Source organism: Neoarius graeffei, chromosome 23 (assembly GCF_027579695.1).
Source record: "Neoarius graeffei isolate fNeoGra1 chromosome 23, fNeoGra1.pri, whole genome shotgun sequence".
NCBI classification, from domain to species: Eukaryota; Metazoa; Chordata; class Actinopteri; order Siluriformes; family Ariidae; genus Neoarius; species Neoarius graeffei.
The window spans coordinates 9,964,754-9,981,736 of record NC_083591.1 but is presented as its reverse complement, the minus strand read 5'-3'; the positions used below and the strand labels follow the sequence as shown (position 1 = coordinate 9,981,736).

Sequence of the window (16,983 nt, the reverse complement as noted above, 5' to 3'; positions counted from 1 at the left end):
GACGGCACTGCATCACATACAGGCATGCTTCTGTATTGGAAATCACAAAATGGGCTCAGGAATATTTCCAGAGAACATTATCTGTGAACACAATTCACCGTGCCATCCACTGTTGCCAGCTAAAACTCTATAGGTCAAAGAAGAAGCCGTATCTAAACATGATCCAGAAGCGCAGACGTCTTCTCTGGGCCAAGGCTCATTTAAAATGGACTGTGGCAAAGTGGAAAACTGTTCTGTGGTCAGACGAATCAAAATTTGAAGTTCTTTATGGAAATCAGGGACGCCGTGTCATTCGGACTAAAGAGGAGAAGGACGACCCAAGTTGTTATCAGCGCTCAGTTCAGAAGCCTGCATCTCTGATGGTATGGGGTTACATTAGTGCGTGTGGCATGGGCAGCTTACACATCTGGAAAGACACCATCAATGCTGAAAGGTATATCCAGGTTCTAGAGCAACATATGCTCCCATCCAGACGACGTCTCTTTCAGGGAAGACCTTGCATTTTCCAACATGACAATGCCAAACCACATACTGCATCAATTACAGCATCATGGCTGTGTAGAAGAAGGGTCCGGGTACTGAACTGGCCAGCCTGCAGTCCAGATCTTTCACCCATAGAAAACACTTGGCGCATCATAAAACAGAAGATACGACAAAAAAGTCCTAAGACAGCTGAGCAACTAGAATCCTACATTAGACAAGAATGGGTTAACATTCCTATCCCTAAACTTGAGCAGCTTGTCTCCTCAGTCCCCAGACGTTTACAGACTGTTGTAAAGAGAAAAGGGGATGTCTCACAGTGGTAAACATGGCCTTGTCCCAACTTTTTTGAGTTGTGTTGTTGTCCTGAAATTTAAAATCACCTAATGTTTCTCTTTAAATGATACATTTTCTCAGTTTAAACATTTGATATGTCATCTATGTTCTATTCTGAATAAAATATGGAATTTTGAAACTTCCACATCATTGCATTCCGTTTTTATTTACAATTTGTGCTTTGTCCCAACTTTTTTGGAATCAGGGTTGTACCTTCAAACAGTGCTCAGTTAGTTTAAGACCCCTGTAGTTGCCACTCTCCACTGCATCTCCCTTGCCTTTATATAGGTTAATGATATAACTCGTGTTCCAGTCCTCTGGGATTTTCTTCTCAGCAATGATAGCATTTGTAAGGTTGGCCAGAAGAGGGATGCGAACCTCATCAGAGGCCTTTAACATTTCCGCCACGATGCCAGAGGGGCTGGGGGCTTTGCACGGTTTCATCTTGCACACTGCACTCGTCTCTGACTCGTTCAATATCATGCTAGCTGAATAGAATATATCTGATAGACCGCTCAGTGCCAGCCAATATTCTTGAAATACATGCTGTTCACAAGACATGATAACATCATACACCACGTAAAACCTAACATTTTCAGAGTGAGCAAAGACGGCTGAAAGCTTACGTTTGTTGGCACATCGGACGAAGAACTTTATCAGGCTGCTGATCTCCTGCATCTTCTTTTGCCGGTTGGTCCGAGTGGCAGCCGAGACGTTCGCTTTGCTCGACTTCAGGAGCTCTGTCTCTTTCTGCAGGTACCGCTTCAAGAACCTGGAGTGAGATTTATTTACAATGCAGCACATCAGCACACATGATTTAAGCATGAAGCACGCCCAAATGACAGCCATTTAGTTGTGTGACCAGCATCACACACCTGAACACAGCATCCCAGGTGAGATGGCTGCTCCCTTTCAAGGCTCCGTTGGACACACTGTCGAGTTCCCGCACTGTTTCGGGATCCCGAAGAAGCCTCCTGAGACGATCAACTTCCTTCTGCGTGGGAGAATAAAATAATTCATGAGTACGAGGAATAAATAGCAAGCAAATAACCTACGTCCTTGTCTGTGTGTTACTGTCCTGCCATGAAGCCCAACATCGGCTTAACACTGAACATGGGTAGTGCTGTTATTTCTCCAGTCCTAACTTTCGGTGATTTTGGACTGGATGAACTTGGAGGAAGTTCCCCTTTTTTGCGTATCCGCACTGCAGGAAATGACAATGATAGTTCTTAGAACGCTGTTTTGAGGGAATTTTTTAGCTCCTACTTTAGGGTCGGTACTCTCCCAACACTGCAGATTTGTTAACTCGCTCAGGAGAGCTACCCAGAGTGCCCAGGGTAGCTACCCAGGGTGGACGTTGAGGACATACAGCAGTTCCCACCCAACCATTCAATTCAACCTAACCGCATGTCTCTGGACAATGGGGAAACAGGAACACCCGGAGGAAACCAGGGTTCCCGCTGGTGCTCGTTATTGACGAACATGATCCATCAGTGTCGAGAAAATTATGAGCAGTTGTCACACAGATGAATGTATTTGTCATCTTTATCATAAGTCATCTTTTTTTTAAAAACCCTTTCTAGAAAAGCCAGAGTGTAAACAATGAGCACATGTTTGTGACCAATAAAAATCGATGACACATAATGACCAAAATGGGCATCAAGCTTTTGACCAATCGCAGTGCGTCTTTATTGGCCTTGTATGGTGGTGGAATTCTCTCTGCGTGAACCGAACAGTGGCGCAGTCTAAACTGATGAAGGTTTTTGGGCGGGCTTCTTCAAGTACTGGAAATGATTTAAAGTGCATATTCTGGACAAATTTTGTTTTTTTTTAATATGAAAGTATGTCCCAGGGTGGCACGGTGGTGTAGTGGTTAGCGCTGTCGCCTCACAGCAAGAAGGTCCTGGGTTTGAGCCCCGGGGCCGGCGAGGGCCTTTCTGTGTGGAGTTTGCATGTTGTCCCCGTGGGTTTCCTCCAGGTGCTCCGGTTTCCCCCACAGTCCAAAGACATGCAGGTTAGGTTAACTGGTGACTCTAAATTGACCCTAGGTGTGAATGTGAGTGTGAATGGTTGTCTGTGTCTATGTGTCAGCCCTGTGATGACCTGGCGACTTGTCCAGGGTGTACCCCGCCTTTCGCCCGTAGTCAGCTGGGATAGGCTCCAGCTTGCCTGCGACCCTGTAGAACAGGATAAAGCGGCTAGAGATAATGAGATGAGATGAAAATGTTATATATTATAGACTCATTACACAAACTAAAATGTTTCAAGCATTTTTCTATTTTAATCAGTATGGCATACAGTACAAAAAAAAAAACATCTCAAAATATTAGAATATTTCATTTCGAGTTTGAGTAAAACAGTATGAACACAGTGTATCTCTCGGTCTAGTTCAGTACACACAACCACAATCATGGGGAAGACTGCTGACTTGACTGTTGTCCAGAAGATGATCACTGATGCTCTCCACAAGCAGGGTAAGCCACAAAAGGTCATTGCTGAAAAGGGTGGCTAGAAAAGGTGCACAAGCAACAGGGATGGCCGCAGTCTTGAGAGGATTGTCAAGAAAAGTTGATTCAAGAACTTGGGAGAGCTTCACAAGGAGTGGACTGAGGCTGGTGTCAGTGTATCAAGACCCATCACGAACAGATATCTTCAAGAAAGGGGATACAACTTTTGCATTCCTAATATCAAGCTACTCCTGAGCCAGAGACAATGTCAGAAGTGTCTTATCTGGGCTAAGGAGAGAAAGAAATGGACTGTTGCTCAGTGGTCCAAAGTCCTCTTTTCAGATGAAAGTACATTTTGCATTTAATTTGGAAATCATGGTTCTAGAGTCTGGAGGAAGAGTGGAGAGGCACAGAATCCAAGGGGTTTGAAGCCCAGTGTGAAGTTTCCACAGTCTGTGATGATTTGGGGTGCCATGTCATCTGCTGGTGTTGGTCCACTGTATTTTATCAAGTCCAAAGTCAACACAGCCATCTACCAGGAGATTTTAGAGCACTTCATGCTTCCATCTGCTGACGAGCTTTATGGAGATGCTGATTTCCTTTTCCAGCAGAGCTTAGCACCTACCCACAGTGCCAAAACTACTACCAAATGGTTTGCTGACCATGATATTACTGTGTTTGATTGGCCAGCCAACTTGCCTGACCTGAACCCCATAGAGAATCTATGGAGTATTGTCAAGAGGAAGATGAGAAACACCTGACTCAAAAATACAGATGAGCTGAAGGCCACTATCAAAGCAACCTGGGCTTCAATAACACCTCAGCAGTGCCACAGGCTGATCACCTCCATGCCACACCGCATTGATACAGTAATTCATGGTAAAGGAGCCCCAACCGCATGTATGTATATACTTTCAGAAGTTGGACATTTCTGTATTGCAAATCCTTTTTTTTGATTGATCTTAGGGAATATTCTAATAATTTGAGATACTGGATTTCTGATTTTCATGAGCTATAAGCCATAATCATCAAAATTAAAACAAAAACGGCTTTAAATATTTCACTTTACATGTAATGAATATAGAATATATGAAAGTTTACCTTTTTGAATTAAATTATGAAAAAAAAGGAACTTTTTCATGGTATTCTAATTTTTTGAGATGCACTAGTATGACTGTTTAGCCTATGTCTAGTTCTTATCTAGAGTGTTTATACTGTTTGTATTGTTTATTTCAATTATTCTGTTTTTATTTATTGCATTGCCTGTTTGCACCGTGGGTCAGAGAGGACTGAAATTTCATCTGTGCTGTATGTCGAGCATGTATAGCATATCCGACAATAAACTTGACTTGACTTGTGTTTCCATAACGTGAAACACAACACATTCACCTCACCTCAGGACTGTGCACCTTACACACACCTCAAGTCTGTGCACCTACCTTACCTTGCAATACTTCATAAATGTGTAATATTTTATTTTATAATGTGAATCTCTCGTGTAATAATTTATATGTGCAATGAGCAATACCTCACTCCATAATGTGTAACAACACACACACCTCAGAACTGTGCACCTTACCCCCCTGACACACTCCCCCCCCCCCCATTATTATTTTTTATTTTATTTTTTCTCCCCCCCTTTCTCTCTCTCTCTCTCTCTCTCTCACTCTACTCACTGTTTTGCACTGTTATTGGAGATGCTTTAATCTCACTGTACATGTGTATAGTAGGGTGGTCCCCAAATTTTTTTTTAGGATTTTGTTACGACCACCTTACCTTTTTTTTTTTACATTGCCTAAAAGAAGTTATTGTGCGAAATTTGGTTAAGATTGAACAATGTTTAGAGGTGCCACAAAGCCATTAAAGTTTTCACTCAAGACACAAAATAAAATAATGTGGCTTATTAACTGTTCCATATTAATACAAACAATACAGTAATATAACTTCCTGTGTTCAAAGTAACAATAGCTATTACTTGTCTGTGATTTTCTAAACCCTTCGGTATTATGGTATCTTGTGGAGATAAAAGAACACACTAAGGACTTCCCTAGCAGAAGGAAGCTTTCTCCCATGCCCCTTTTCCACCAAAGCAGTTCCAGGGCTGGTTCGGGGCCAGTGCTTAGTCTGGAACCGGGTTTTCTGTTTCCACTGACAAAGAACTGGCTCTGGGGCCAGAAAAACCGGTTCCAGGCTAGCACCAACTCTCTGCTGGGCCAGAGGAAAGAACCGCTTACGTCAGCGGGGGGGCGGAGTTGTTAAGACCAACAGCAATAACAAGACCACGAAAGATCGCCATTTTTAAGCGACGAGAAGCAGCAGCTGTACAAACGCGAAGTCATCCATTATTATTATTGTTGTTGTTGCTGCTGCTGCTTCTTCCGTGTTGTTTTTGCTTCGATATTCGCGCCAAGGTTTATGCAAACATAGCGATGTAACCGACATATACAGCGACGTAACTGACGTATACAGCGACATAATGACGTGGCTTCCCTTAGCACCCCAAGCTATGGAAAATCAAACTGGTTCTCAGCTGGCTCGCAAGTTGAACAAGTTGTGAACCAACACCAGCACTGGCCCCAAACCAGCCCTGGAACTGATTAGGTTGAAAAGGGGTACCAGACAGTTCCTTGGAAGTGGGACCAATTAACCAAACATGATTGTCCTTTCTGGTTTTGTGCTTTGCACCACCGGTACTACTTGTATTACTGTTGCTAGCCATCTGAAAAACATAGAAAGAAGAACATTCACAACTTCATCAGCATTACGATCAGTGCTCATTGTTTAAGAACCCCTTAGCATACCTGTCAACCCTCCTGTTTTTCCTGGGAAATCCCTTATTTTGACTTATTTCCCGCTGTCTTCCCGTTTTTTTATTTTCCCGAAAATATCCCATATTTTCACATTATATAAACGTCCCGTATTTTCACAATATAAAAAAGTCGGTAGGTCCAGAATTCATGACGCGCTTCTGACAGGAGTTTACAGCAGGAAGTCGGGTCATGAATTCACGTCCCCGCCCTCTCAGGCATCAGTAATTACATAACTCCGTCCGGAGGCGAGGCTGGACAAGTGATTAGGTCCAGTGTTGCCAGATTGCGCGGTTTCCCGCCCAAGTTGGGCGGTTTCAAGTGCATTTTGGCGGGTTTTGAACATGTTTTGGGCTGGAAAACGTCAGCAGTATCTGGCAACACTGATTAGGTCTGAGGTGAAGATGGCGATGCTAATAGCTAAGAAAAACATTAGCCTCTCTTTCTTTGATGATTTCAACAAGTGCGTGGCTGGAATGTTCCCAGACTCTTCCCTCGCAAAGAAATTTTCCATGGGGAAAACGAAAGCCTCCCAAATAATCAAAGGTAAGCTACACATGTTTACATTAAGTATGTCCTGGCTAAGACCTCATAAATAGTCTAGTGTAAACTAATTGGTGTATTAACTGTTTTATCCACTCATTGTCTATTTTATTTTCTATCTGAAACTTACCCATTTTAAATCACTCTTGGTTTAATATCTTATATTACTCTTTATTACTCTATCTATCTATCTATCTATCTATCTATCTAGTGTTCCGAGGCCATGACTATGGTAAAACCATAATAAATTGCAATGGAATTTAATTTACTGACTGGTTATATAATGACCTCTCTTATTTTAACATAAGATACGTATTTTAGCCCTTAATTTGGGAAATAACTGGTACCACTGAAAGCAAATAAAAATAAATTAGTGCTGTCAAAAATGTCGCGTTATTAACGCGTTAACTTGACTCAATTTTAACGGCGATAATTTTTTTATCGTGAGATTAACGCTCTGTGACATGATGCCATGCCCCACACAGGCAGAGTCCTCTGCCCTCCCCCGAAGAGCCACGGTGCTCGGCTTAGGTTTCGTTTTCCCATCGGCGGCTCCAGCCCCACTTTGCAGTGGCTGTGACAAGACGTGTTATGCTCTGCAATAAAAAAAAAAAACATTGGTACAACCAGTGTTCGAACTATGCCGATATTTTCGGGGGGGGGGGGGGGGGGGGGTCCCTTTTTTTTCCCTTGGGGGGGGTGCTTGCGCTTGTCTCAGAGCGCGGCTCTCCATCACGCGCTCACTTCGGATATGCAAATGCTTCCCGTTACACACGATTGCTATGTCAATAAACATCATTTTGCCAATATTTTAGAGACCCCCCAACATTTCCCAAATCATGTTTTCAAGGGATCTCATGTCTGTTTCAGGGGATCTCGGATCCCCCGTGTACCCCCGTAGTTTGAACGGTGAGCAAGCCCATTCACTTTTTTATGCTGATAAGAGAATTACAATGGTTTTTCATGTGACAAAAATGTGCGATTAAATTGCGATTAATCGCGAGTTAACTATGACAGTCGCGACATTAATCGCGATTAAATATTTTAATCGCTTGACAGCACTAAAATAAAAGTATAGTTTATTCACAAATGTACTCTATAAACCATAAGCATACTGAGTTTGGGTCTTGGCTATCACCAACATGCACCAGAGTACAGGAAATCACAAATACTAGATAGAAAATTGCCCCCCATTCAACTACACACCCACTTTTGGTGAAGGGTATGACTTTCCGAAATTTTCCCTTATTTTGAGTTAAAAATCTGAGAAATATCCCTTTTTTTCAAACCTCAAAGTTGACAGGTATGCCCCTTAGTGCATGAAAGTTAACCTTCTATCAGTCTATAAACTCTTCCTGCCTCTTCTTTTTCATAGAAGTGGCATATTCCCTCTAGAACTGTGACTTTTTGAGGGTTTGAGATCTGCTCTGCAACAGTCTACGCACCAACTAATGTTAATGGCTTAACCCGATTTGCAACCTCGTGTGGCACCTCTAAATATTAACCAATTTTTCTGAAATTTTACTTGTTGCCTTCTTTTAGCCTATGTAAAAAAATGGTAGGGTGGTCGGAATGTTTTGGTAAAAAAAAAAATTTCCCATACATTTCGGGACCACCCTAATGTATTCTGTTCTATAAGGGGCGGGACAAAGGTGCTTTCGAGAGCTTTTGATTGGACGAAAATGGTACAAGGACAGGATACAAAAAGAAAACCAGACACGATCAAAAGGAAAATTAGAAGACAGACAATCTACAAAACTTTTTTTTTTGTAAAACCTATTTTAATTATTTTTCTTAACAGCAAATTATTTTCTGGATGCCAAAAAATGAAACTTTATATATAAATGCCTGTTTATCTCGGCTCTATAATTCTAACATGAACTGCTTTGCATTTTTTTCTCAGTAATAATAATAATAATAATAATAAAGGTCAGAGAATCAGCCAGTTGACTGGTTTGAGAAGTGAGATCTCAGTACCTTCCTCTCTGTGGCCTTGTCATTATCCAGTCCTCGGCAGCACAGCAGCAGCTCATTCAGTCGCAGACTCATTTTCCTGCCATTGGCTTTAAAACTCTCAGTGCGAATGATTGAAGAGATAAAAAAAAGAAATCAACTAACAATGCTTTGAATAATTTATTCCCACCAAGCAGCTGATAAACAGATGTGATGTGATGAAGCCTGAAGGCTAGCAATGATTTGATATAAACATGACTTGCTAATCAGGTTCACTGAGATGCTAAAGCAGCAGGATCTGTCTTCAGGCGAAGCACAAGCGCAGAAACAGAGATCACTGGTTCCGGACACACGGTGTTTATTTTGTTTTCTCTCTGCAACTCGGACACAACTTTCACGCACACGTGTGGAAAAAAAATCCCACTCTTCTTCATTTTGGATTTAATCCTAAATCAAGACTTAAAATCTGTACACAGGGCGCATCGTTCGTGATTATAAACCCTATTTAGTGCACCTATATAGGGACTGTTTGCTGCATTCGGCATTCAGCCTTTGATACTCCGTGCTCTAGAGAGACAATCAGCGCCACCTAGTGTGCAGGAGCGCTGCGGAAAAGCCGAGCATTACAATTTTTATTTATTTCCTTGTATCGAAGGTGTAAATTATGCAGCATGATGTAGCCTTATTCCCCCCAGACACCTTTTAACTTATTTATAAATAATTCAATCAAATGAGATATTCATATGTATATTTATTTATTTATTTATTTTTCTTTCAATTAATATTTTTATTAACCCTAATGTATGTTGTTTTCTCTATTGATAAGGATTTTTATCATGATTTTTTTTCTTCTTTTTTCCCCAATTTATTATTTATCTATGCAGTATAACAGTTTTAGGTTTCTATTTTACACATTTTTAATTAGTTATTTTAATTAGATTTTATATAAAGGTTCGAATGTATTCATAACGAGTCTCCGGCTCACTGTACATCTCATCTCATCTCATTATCTCAAGCCGCTTTATCCTGTTCTACAGGGTCGCAGGCAAGCTGGAGCCTATCCCAGCTGACTACGGGCGAAAGGCGGGGTACACCCTGGACAAGTCGCCAGGTCATCGCAGGGCTGACACATAGACACAGACAACCATTCACACTCACATTCACACCTACGGTCAATTTAGAGTCACCAGTTAACCTAACCTGCATGTCTTTGGACTGTGGGGGAAACCGGAGCACCCGGAGGAAACCCACGCGGACACGGGGAGAACATGCAAACTCCGCACAGAAAGGCCCTCGCCGGCCACAGGGCTCGAACCCGGACCTTCTTGCTGTGAGGCGACAGCGCTAACCACTACACCACCGTGCCGCCCTCACTGTACATATCGAAATTAAAAAAAATGTATTGTCTTTTTTGTGTAACAGAATTATATACAATAAATTTGATCATTTTAGGAAAATACCCAAAGATGGACAAAGTACCCAACTTCATTACTTACAGTGGTGCTGGAAAGTTTGTGAACCCTTTAGAATTTTCTATATTTCTGCATAAATATGACCTAAAACATCATCAGATTTTCACACAAGTCCTAAAAGTAGATAAAGAGAACCCAGTTAAACAAACGAGACAAAAATATTATCCTTGGTCATTTATTTATTGAGGGCGGCACGGCGGTGTAGTGGTTAGCGCTGTCGCCTCACAGCAAGAAGGTCCTGGGTTCGAGCCCCGTGGCCGAGCCCCGTGGCCGGCGAGGGCCTTTCTGTGTGGAGTTTGCATGTTCTCCCTGTGTCCGCGTGGGTTTCCTCCGGGTGCTCCGGTTTCCCCCACAGTCCAAAGACATGCAGGTTAGGTTAACTGGTGACTCTAAATTGACCGTAGGTGTGAATGTGAGTGTGAATGGTTGTCTGTGTCTATGTGTCAGCCCTGTGATGACCTGGCGACTTGTCCAGGGTGTACCCCGCCTTTCGCCCGTAGTCAGCCAGGATAGGCTCCAGCTTGCCTGCGACCCTGTAGGACAGGATAAAGCGGCTAGAGATAATGAGATGAGATGTAGTGAAGTTAAAGTCATAACTTTCAAAAAAAAAAATACTCAAGTAAAGTTCAGATACTCAAAAAGTGTACTTAAGTACAGTACTCAAGTAAATGTTCTTGGTTACTGTCCACCTCTGAAAATACCATATTCATAAAGCTAAGTTTAGTCATTCAAACCTTCATTTACAGCATTTGAAAAGGAAACTGAACAGTATATCAACATCTCTGACTGTAAAAACAAGAAAGCTGCTAAAACTTTTTATTTGTGCTCATTATTCAATGTTTTTATTTGAAAACCTCCTCCTGGCTCTTGGTTTGTTGTTTGTATTAATAACTGGATTTGTATTTTGTTGCTGTGTTTTCAATAAAGATTAAAAAAAAAAGCAGGAAGTGTCTCCCCGCCCACTCTACCAACTCCGCCCCTTTTTCATTCGGCAACATGGCCGCTGCCAGAAAACATAAACGCGTGGCGGCGTCTCAGCCTGGCTTTCTGTCTCTAAAATCGCGTCCTGGTAATGATGAAAGTGCAAATCTCGGGCGTCGAAAGCGTGTCAGCAAAAATAAGAAAAAGAACTGGAAGAAGTATAGCGATGTTCAGGATGTCGAAGAGTTTTTGGAGGATGTAAGACTCCAGGAAAGAGCTACAGGGTGAGTGAGCGAGCGAGCTGGAAGTCTTTCTCACACACACGCAGCCACTTTTAGTGTTTTAATACTAAATTCAGTTTGTTTTCGGTTATATAGTCTTGAAGGATTTGTATAAAGTCTGATGATTTAAGTTACCCATATTTCGCCACGTGCGAGAAAGATTTCTGGTCACGTGGTTTAAAAGCGACTGCGTCGTCATTTTTGTTTTTAATTTGATTTTTATTTTTAGCTATACCATGTGTCCGAAATCGCTCACTCTTACTATATAGACGACTACACTACCGTTCAAAAGTTTGGGGTCACCCAGACAATTTTGTACTTTCCATGAAAAGTCACACTTTTATTTCCCACCATAAGTTGTAAAATGAATAGAAAATATAGTCAAGACGTTTTTCTGGCCATTTTGAGCATTTAATCGACCCCACAAATGTGATGCTCCAGAAACTCAATCTGCTCAAAGGAAGGTCAGTTTTATAGCTTCTCTAAAGAGCTCAACTGTTTTCAGCTGTGCTAACATGATTGTACAAGGGTTTTCTAATCATCCATTAGCCTTCTGAGGCAACGAGCAAACACATTGTACCATTAGAACACTGGAGTGATAGTTGCTGGAAATGGGCCTCTATACACCTATGGAGATATTGCACCAAAAACCAGACATTTGCAGCTAGAATAGTCATTTACCACATTAGCAATGTATAGAGTGGATTTCTGATTAGTTTAAAGTGATCTTCATTGAAAAGAACACTGCTTTTCTTTCAAAAACAAGGACATTTCAAACGCTTTCGGACACTAGTCCGTCGCGCTGGTATTGACGTCATTACTGTCGCATAATTAAAACGTGCCGGATCAGTCGGCTGGTTGGTTTTCAAAATAATAAATACATGCCTGTGTTTTTGTAATAAATACATATTATACTGAGTGTATTTCCCACGTTAATTAATACGAAGTACCGACATCTTGTAGTTTTTTTTTTAAAATCAAGGCTGACTATTTTCTTCTTTGCCGCTGCCTTTTATTAAATTAAATTTGAGACTTTTAATTTGATTTCTTTCAACGCGGCCGCAATGCATGATGGGATATATTGCTTTGGATAATGACCATCGTTGTACACTATTTTTCGTGATGCATTGTGGGATACTTTGAGTGCACTATGCTATATAGGGTGTAAATAATCCTCACTAAGGTTTCAGACAGCACTACAAAATGGCGTCCCCTCTATATAGTGCCCTATATAGTGAGTAGGGAGCGATTTTGAATACAGGGATAGTTTTGTTTGTCAAAGGGTTTTATATAACACGCATATAACTTAAACAGTGTTAACGGAGATACGCAGAACCTTTATTTTTAAATAAATTTTTGAGTGGATAGTATCTCCATCCTTGACTCTTGTATGCTGCATAAATGTGGGGGATATATATAATATATAATGGTCCACTCATTCTCTATTTTCTCTGTACTGAGTACTCCGCCATTACTGCTCGGCTCAGGCAATTACTAAAACCCGGAACGGGATGTCACGGGTTTTAGTGGCAACCGTGGGGAGGCCACTGCCTGAGCGATATGATGTCACATTCCATCCCGGGTTTTACCAGCAACCCTCAGCTCACACTCCGGGAGAACTGGTGCAACTGTTCCTTTTCTTGTCATTTTCTTTTCCTTTAATTGTTGGTACTGCACCCTCTTACAATACGGGCTTATAGCCAACGCTCCTCAACAGATCAGAGGTCTCGTACAAGTCTTGAATAAAATATGCAGAGCAGAGGAGAGACCACTTCGTAGGCACCCAATGTGCCCGTGAAGTTCTTGCAAAACGCGTCCAAATCTTTGCAGTTTGAACATTCTTGGGCCATGAATGCAAAGTAAATCCACTTTCTGTCATGTTGCTGCACCCGCCAGCAACACATCTACGTGGCATGGCGATAAATTAGCTCAAAATGGAGGATCAGAGTTGCAGTCAGCTCTGTGTTTTAGTATAGCGGAAATGGTGATGAGACCGATAGACTTCCTGCGGTGATGTTGCGGACGTCAAGGTCATTCACTCAGACCGCTACCTATATGAATCGTAAAAGATACTGTATTAGATTTATTGTTAACGCTTAAAACTATTCCTATGCCATTCTTGAGGTCTCAAGGCATTTATAAACGCAAGTGAGGCCATGGTTCTGCGTATATGCTTTAAGCATTTTGCATCATAAAAGCGAAACTTTTTTTGTCCGTTGTGTAAGAATTGCACATTAGTCACATTGTACATAAAATATACTGTAAGTCCTGAGAGCATCAAGTAAAACCAGGTAATTGAGTCAAAACATTAAATAAATCAATAAACCAAGTCTTCTGTATCCATGGCTGAGGTCATTTTTGTGAAGTTATCAGTTGATGGAAACGGTTGAATGAAGTAAAGAGAGGCTGTTTTCCACCTTTACCCCTTTTCCACCAAATCAGTTCCAGGGCTGGTTCGGGGCCGGTTCTGGTTCACAACTCGTTCAACTTGCGAGCCAGCTGAGAACCAGTTTGCTTTTCCATAGCTCGTGGTGCTAAGGGAAGCCGCATCAGTTACGTCGCTGTATACGTCAGTTACGTCGCTACTTTTGCATAAACCTTGGTGCGAACATCGAAGCAAAAACAACACGGAAGAAGCAGCAACAACAACAATAATAATAATGGATGACTTCGCGTTTGTACAGCTGCTGCTTCTCGTCGCTTAAAAATGGCGATCTTTCGCGGCCTTGTTATTGTTGTTGGTCTTAACAACTCCGCGCCCCCACCCCACCCCCCACGCTGACGTAAGCGGTTCTTTCCTCTGGCCCAGCAAAGAGTTAGTGCTAGCCTGGAACTGGTTTTTCTGGCCCCAGAGCCAGTTCTTTGTCAGTGGAAGCAGAAAACCCGGTTCCAAACTAAGCACTGGCCCCAAACCAGCCCTGGAACTGCTTTGGTGGGAAAGGGGCATCTTTTAAATGTTCGTGTTTAAGGTATAACATTTAAGGCTAATAAGTATTAAATTTGCTTCCTTCGCTGTTGAATTTGTTTTCTCATGGTTTAAAGTGGTACTGAACATCACCTCCGCTTCCTCCACGCGACCCTGGTGTTTGCTTTTCCTCCTCCCGTCCCTCTGTCTGGGCAATCATTCTGACTCTTAACTCTTTCCATCTATCCATCCACAGAGGTCTGATAGCAGACAAACCAGATGAAAGTCTCTTCTTCGTGGACACAGGAGAAAAGAAAAGTATCCCAAAGTCAGGTAAATGTCCAGCTCCATACAGTCACACTCCTACTTGTTGCCGTGTTGTCCAGTGTACGTGTTTTACTGTTGTGTCCTGTTCTTTTCTGAACATTTGCTTGTATAGGAAATGTCAAGTCCGAGAACATATGGAATAATTTATCACGCTTTTTTTTGCTAGCATTGATTGATTGAGCAAGTGTAGTGAAATGTATTCGCTGCCCCCCCCAAATTGTGCTTATTTTTTGGGGAAAAAAATATCGATGATTAACTAGTGTTCCAATAGTATCGGATACCTGATGTTTCAGCGGTTTAATTTCTCTTTCTAGAAGCCGTTGAGAAGAATAAACGCTCCAAGCCACTTTGGATAGATCGGATCCTGCAGCCAGATTCTCGTGTTTCAGCACCTAAAGAGTAAGTGAATAATGAATAACACTCTGTTGTCTTAAGTCACCCAAAACACGTCCTTGTTGATCGGCTCACAAGTGGTTGGTCCCAAGTACGGGTCCGAACAGGGTCGAACGTGTCTCAAAGGTGTATTGTGGTGGTCTGGGGTGCAAATGGCCATATCACATTCGCCTTGGTGCGTCTCAGACAACGACAAAGGAGCACTCGATAGACTGCGTTCTTGTCCTGGCTGGAAGTGATGTAATCATTGCAAGATCACACTGTGTGGAAATCGTATCGAATGTCAGAACTTGTTGCCTGATGTATAAAGGTGATGTTAGAACAAGCTTCATTTTGGTATGTTTTCATAGATGGACGGCTAGATAAAAGTACTTTAATGTTAGAAATGTACGAAGGTGTACTAGGGCCGTTGTTGGTAAAAAATACAGACCTGGAGAGAACTCAGTTTCCAAGATTAAAGTAGTAAATTTACAAGAGAAACTTGGATATTCTCTGAGATTAGCAAGTTATATAAAATGAGTGATTTCACGCTTATGGGTACTGAAATGGGGACATGAACTTTATTTTTAAAAATTCACCTAAAACCATTTCTTTTTTTTACCATCAGGTCACAAAACATGTAATCTTTAATGAATATGTTAAAAGATACCTTTAATTTTCTGAGATGTAATAAAAACATATTTATATGCCAAAGTCAAGCCTATGAGTTCCAAAATGATGTCTGTTACATTACTTCTGTTACGATTGTCCATCTCGCGTCTGTTACAAATTAATTACAATCTAGCTCTATACCATGTTAATCTTATTGAAAGAATGTGTATGTTTATTCTACTACACATGTTTATTAATTATATTTGCTAAAACATCACCTTCCTATGTTTCAAAAAGTAATTCTACATTGTTAAAATTGAGAATCTATATGTCCACAACACTTCTGTTACGTTCTGACTTTGGCATATAAATATGTTTTTATTACATCTCAGAAAATTAAAGTTATCTTTTAACATATCATTCATTAAAGATTACATGTTTTGTGACCTGATGGTAAAAAAAAGAAATGGTTTTAGGTGAATTTTTAAAAATAAGTTTATGTCCCCATTTCAGTACCCATAAGCGTGGAATCACTCATTTTATTTATATATATATATATATATTTTTTTTTTTAACAAATAAATGTGTATGTAATTATACATTGAATTCATCGAAATCGGAGAAATGGCGATCAAATACCTTTTAAAATAAATATCTGGTGACTCTTCTTTTCATTCAGACATTTTGTATTTTTCTCTTTTGTATGGTACGCATGAACGATCTCCAAAGTCGTAGATTACGGTATATCGTAGGGATTTCACGACAATGCTAGACTCTCGGTTTTTCATTCAAAATAGGATTTTGTTAACTTTATCACATCCAACTTGTTGTATTTCTTTCAATTAATTTATACGTCAAATTTTTGACGCAATGCAGATGCGAGTGGGGAGTCAAACTCTGGTTACCAGAGGACTTCACCGCCCCCATACTGTAACCCCTGCTATGTAATGGGCAAGAGGCTGAAGGCTTCTGAAATGGAGATTGTTGCTGTTCGATATGCCTCAGGGGCCTGGTTTTGTGCTTGATTTAAAAATAAATAAATAAGGGGTGTTCACACGGCACATATTTGCATCGATGCTGCACCGATGTATTTTATTGCGATATATCTTACACCGGTGTAAATTTTGTGGAGCGTTCACACGTCACAAACCTGCTTACTAGAGAGAAGCGTGTTGGCACCGGTGCAGCCCCACTTGCGTTCACACGGCAGTTTTTGCGACCGTGCTATACGATAGTAATAATGTGGAAATGAAATATGCGCATGCGTGAAAATGTACTTCCTTTTCCCGGTTGTCATGGCATCACCAAGCGCCGGGAAAACAACGTGGATGAAGACACCAGTGTTGCCAGATACTGCTGACGTTTTCCAGCCCAAAATATGTTCAAATCTGCCAAAATGTACTTAAAACCGCCCAATCTGGCAACACTGGAAGACACGCAGTTCTGTTGTTGTTGTTGATATTCGCCATTTTGGAAGCGCAAAATACCAGGATGCAAATTATGCAATGCCCGTATGTAATCAACTCT

General features: G+C 41.2%; 2 protein-coding genes across 3 annotated transcripts in view; one reads left to right on the top strand and one right to left on the bottom strand.

Moving 5' to 3' along the window:
- The window catches only part of atm (ATM serine/threonine kinase), a 258,409-nt gene extending 249,337 nt beyond the window's left edge, over positions 1-9,072 (bottom strand). The window contains exons 1-3 of one of the 2 annotated variants that reach the window (XR_009651292.1): positions 8,591-9,072; positions 1,692-1,810; positions 1,443-1,588 (exon numbers count right to left, since the gene is read on the bottom strand). Coding sequence is in view for 1 of the 2 variants with exons in the window: in XM_060905737.1 (XP_060761720.1) it covers positions 1,443-1,588; positions 1,692-1,810; positions 8,591-8,662 (337 nt within the window). In the remaining variant the exon portion in view is untranslated. The remainder of the gene's footprint in view (positions 1-1,442; positions 1,589-1,691; positions 1,811-8,590) is intronic. The other variant, XM_060905737.1, reaches the window with a different exon arrangement.
- Positions 9,073-11,006: 1,934 nt separating this feature from the next.
- Positions 11,007-16,983, top strand: part of nop53 (NOP53 ribosome biogenesis factor) — a 40,054-nt gene continuing 34,077 nt past the window's right edge. The window contains exons 1-3 of the mRNA XM_060905736.1: positions 11,007-11,243; positions 14,402-14,478; positions 14,787-14,871. Coding sequence (XP_060761719.1) covers positions 11,035-11,243; positions 14,402-14,478; positions 14,787-14,871 — 371 coding nt within the window. The 5' untranslated portion in view covers positions 11,007-11,034. The remainder of the gene's footprint in view (positions 11,244-14,401; positions 14,479-14,786; positions 14,872-16,983) is intronic.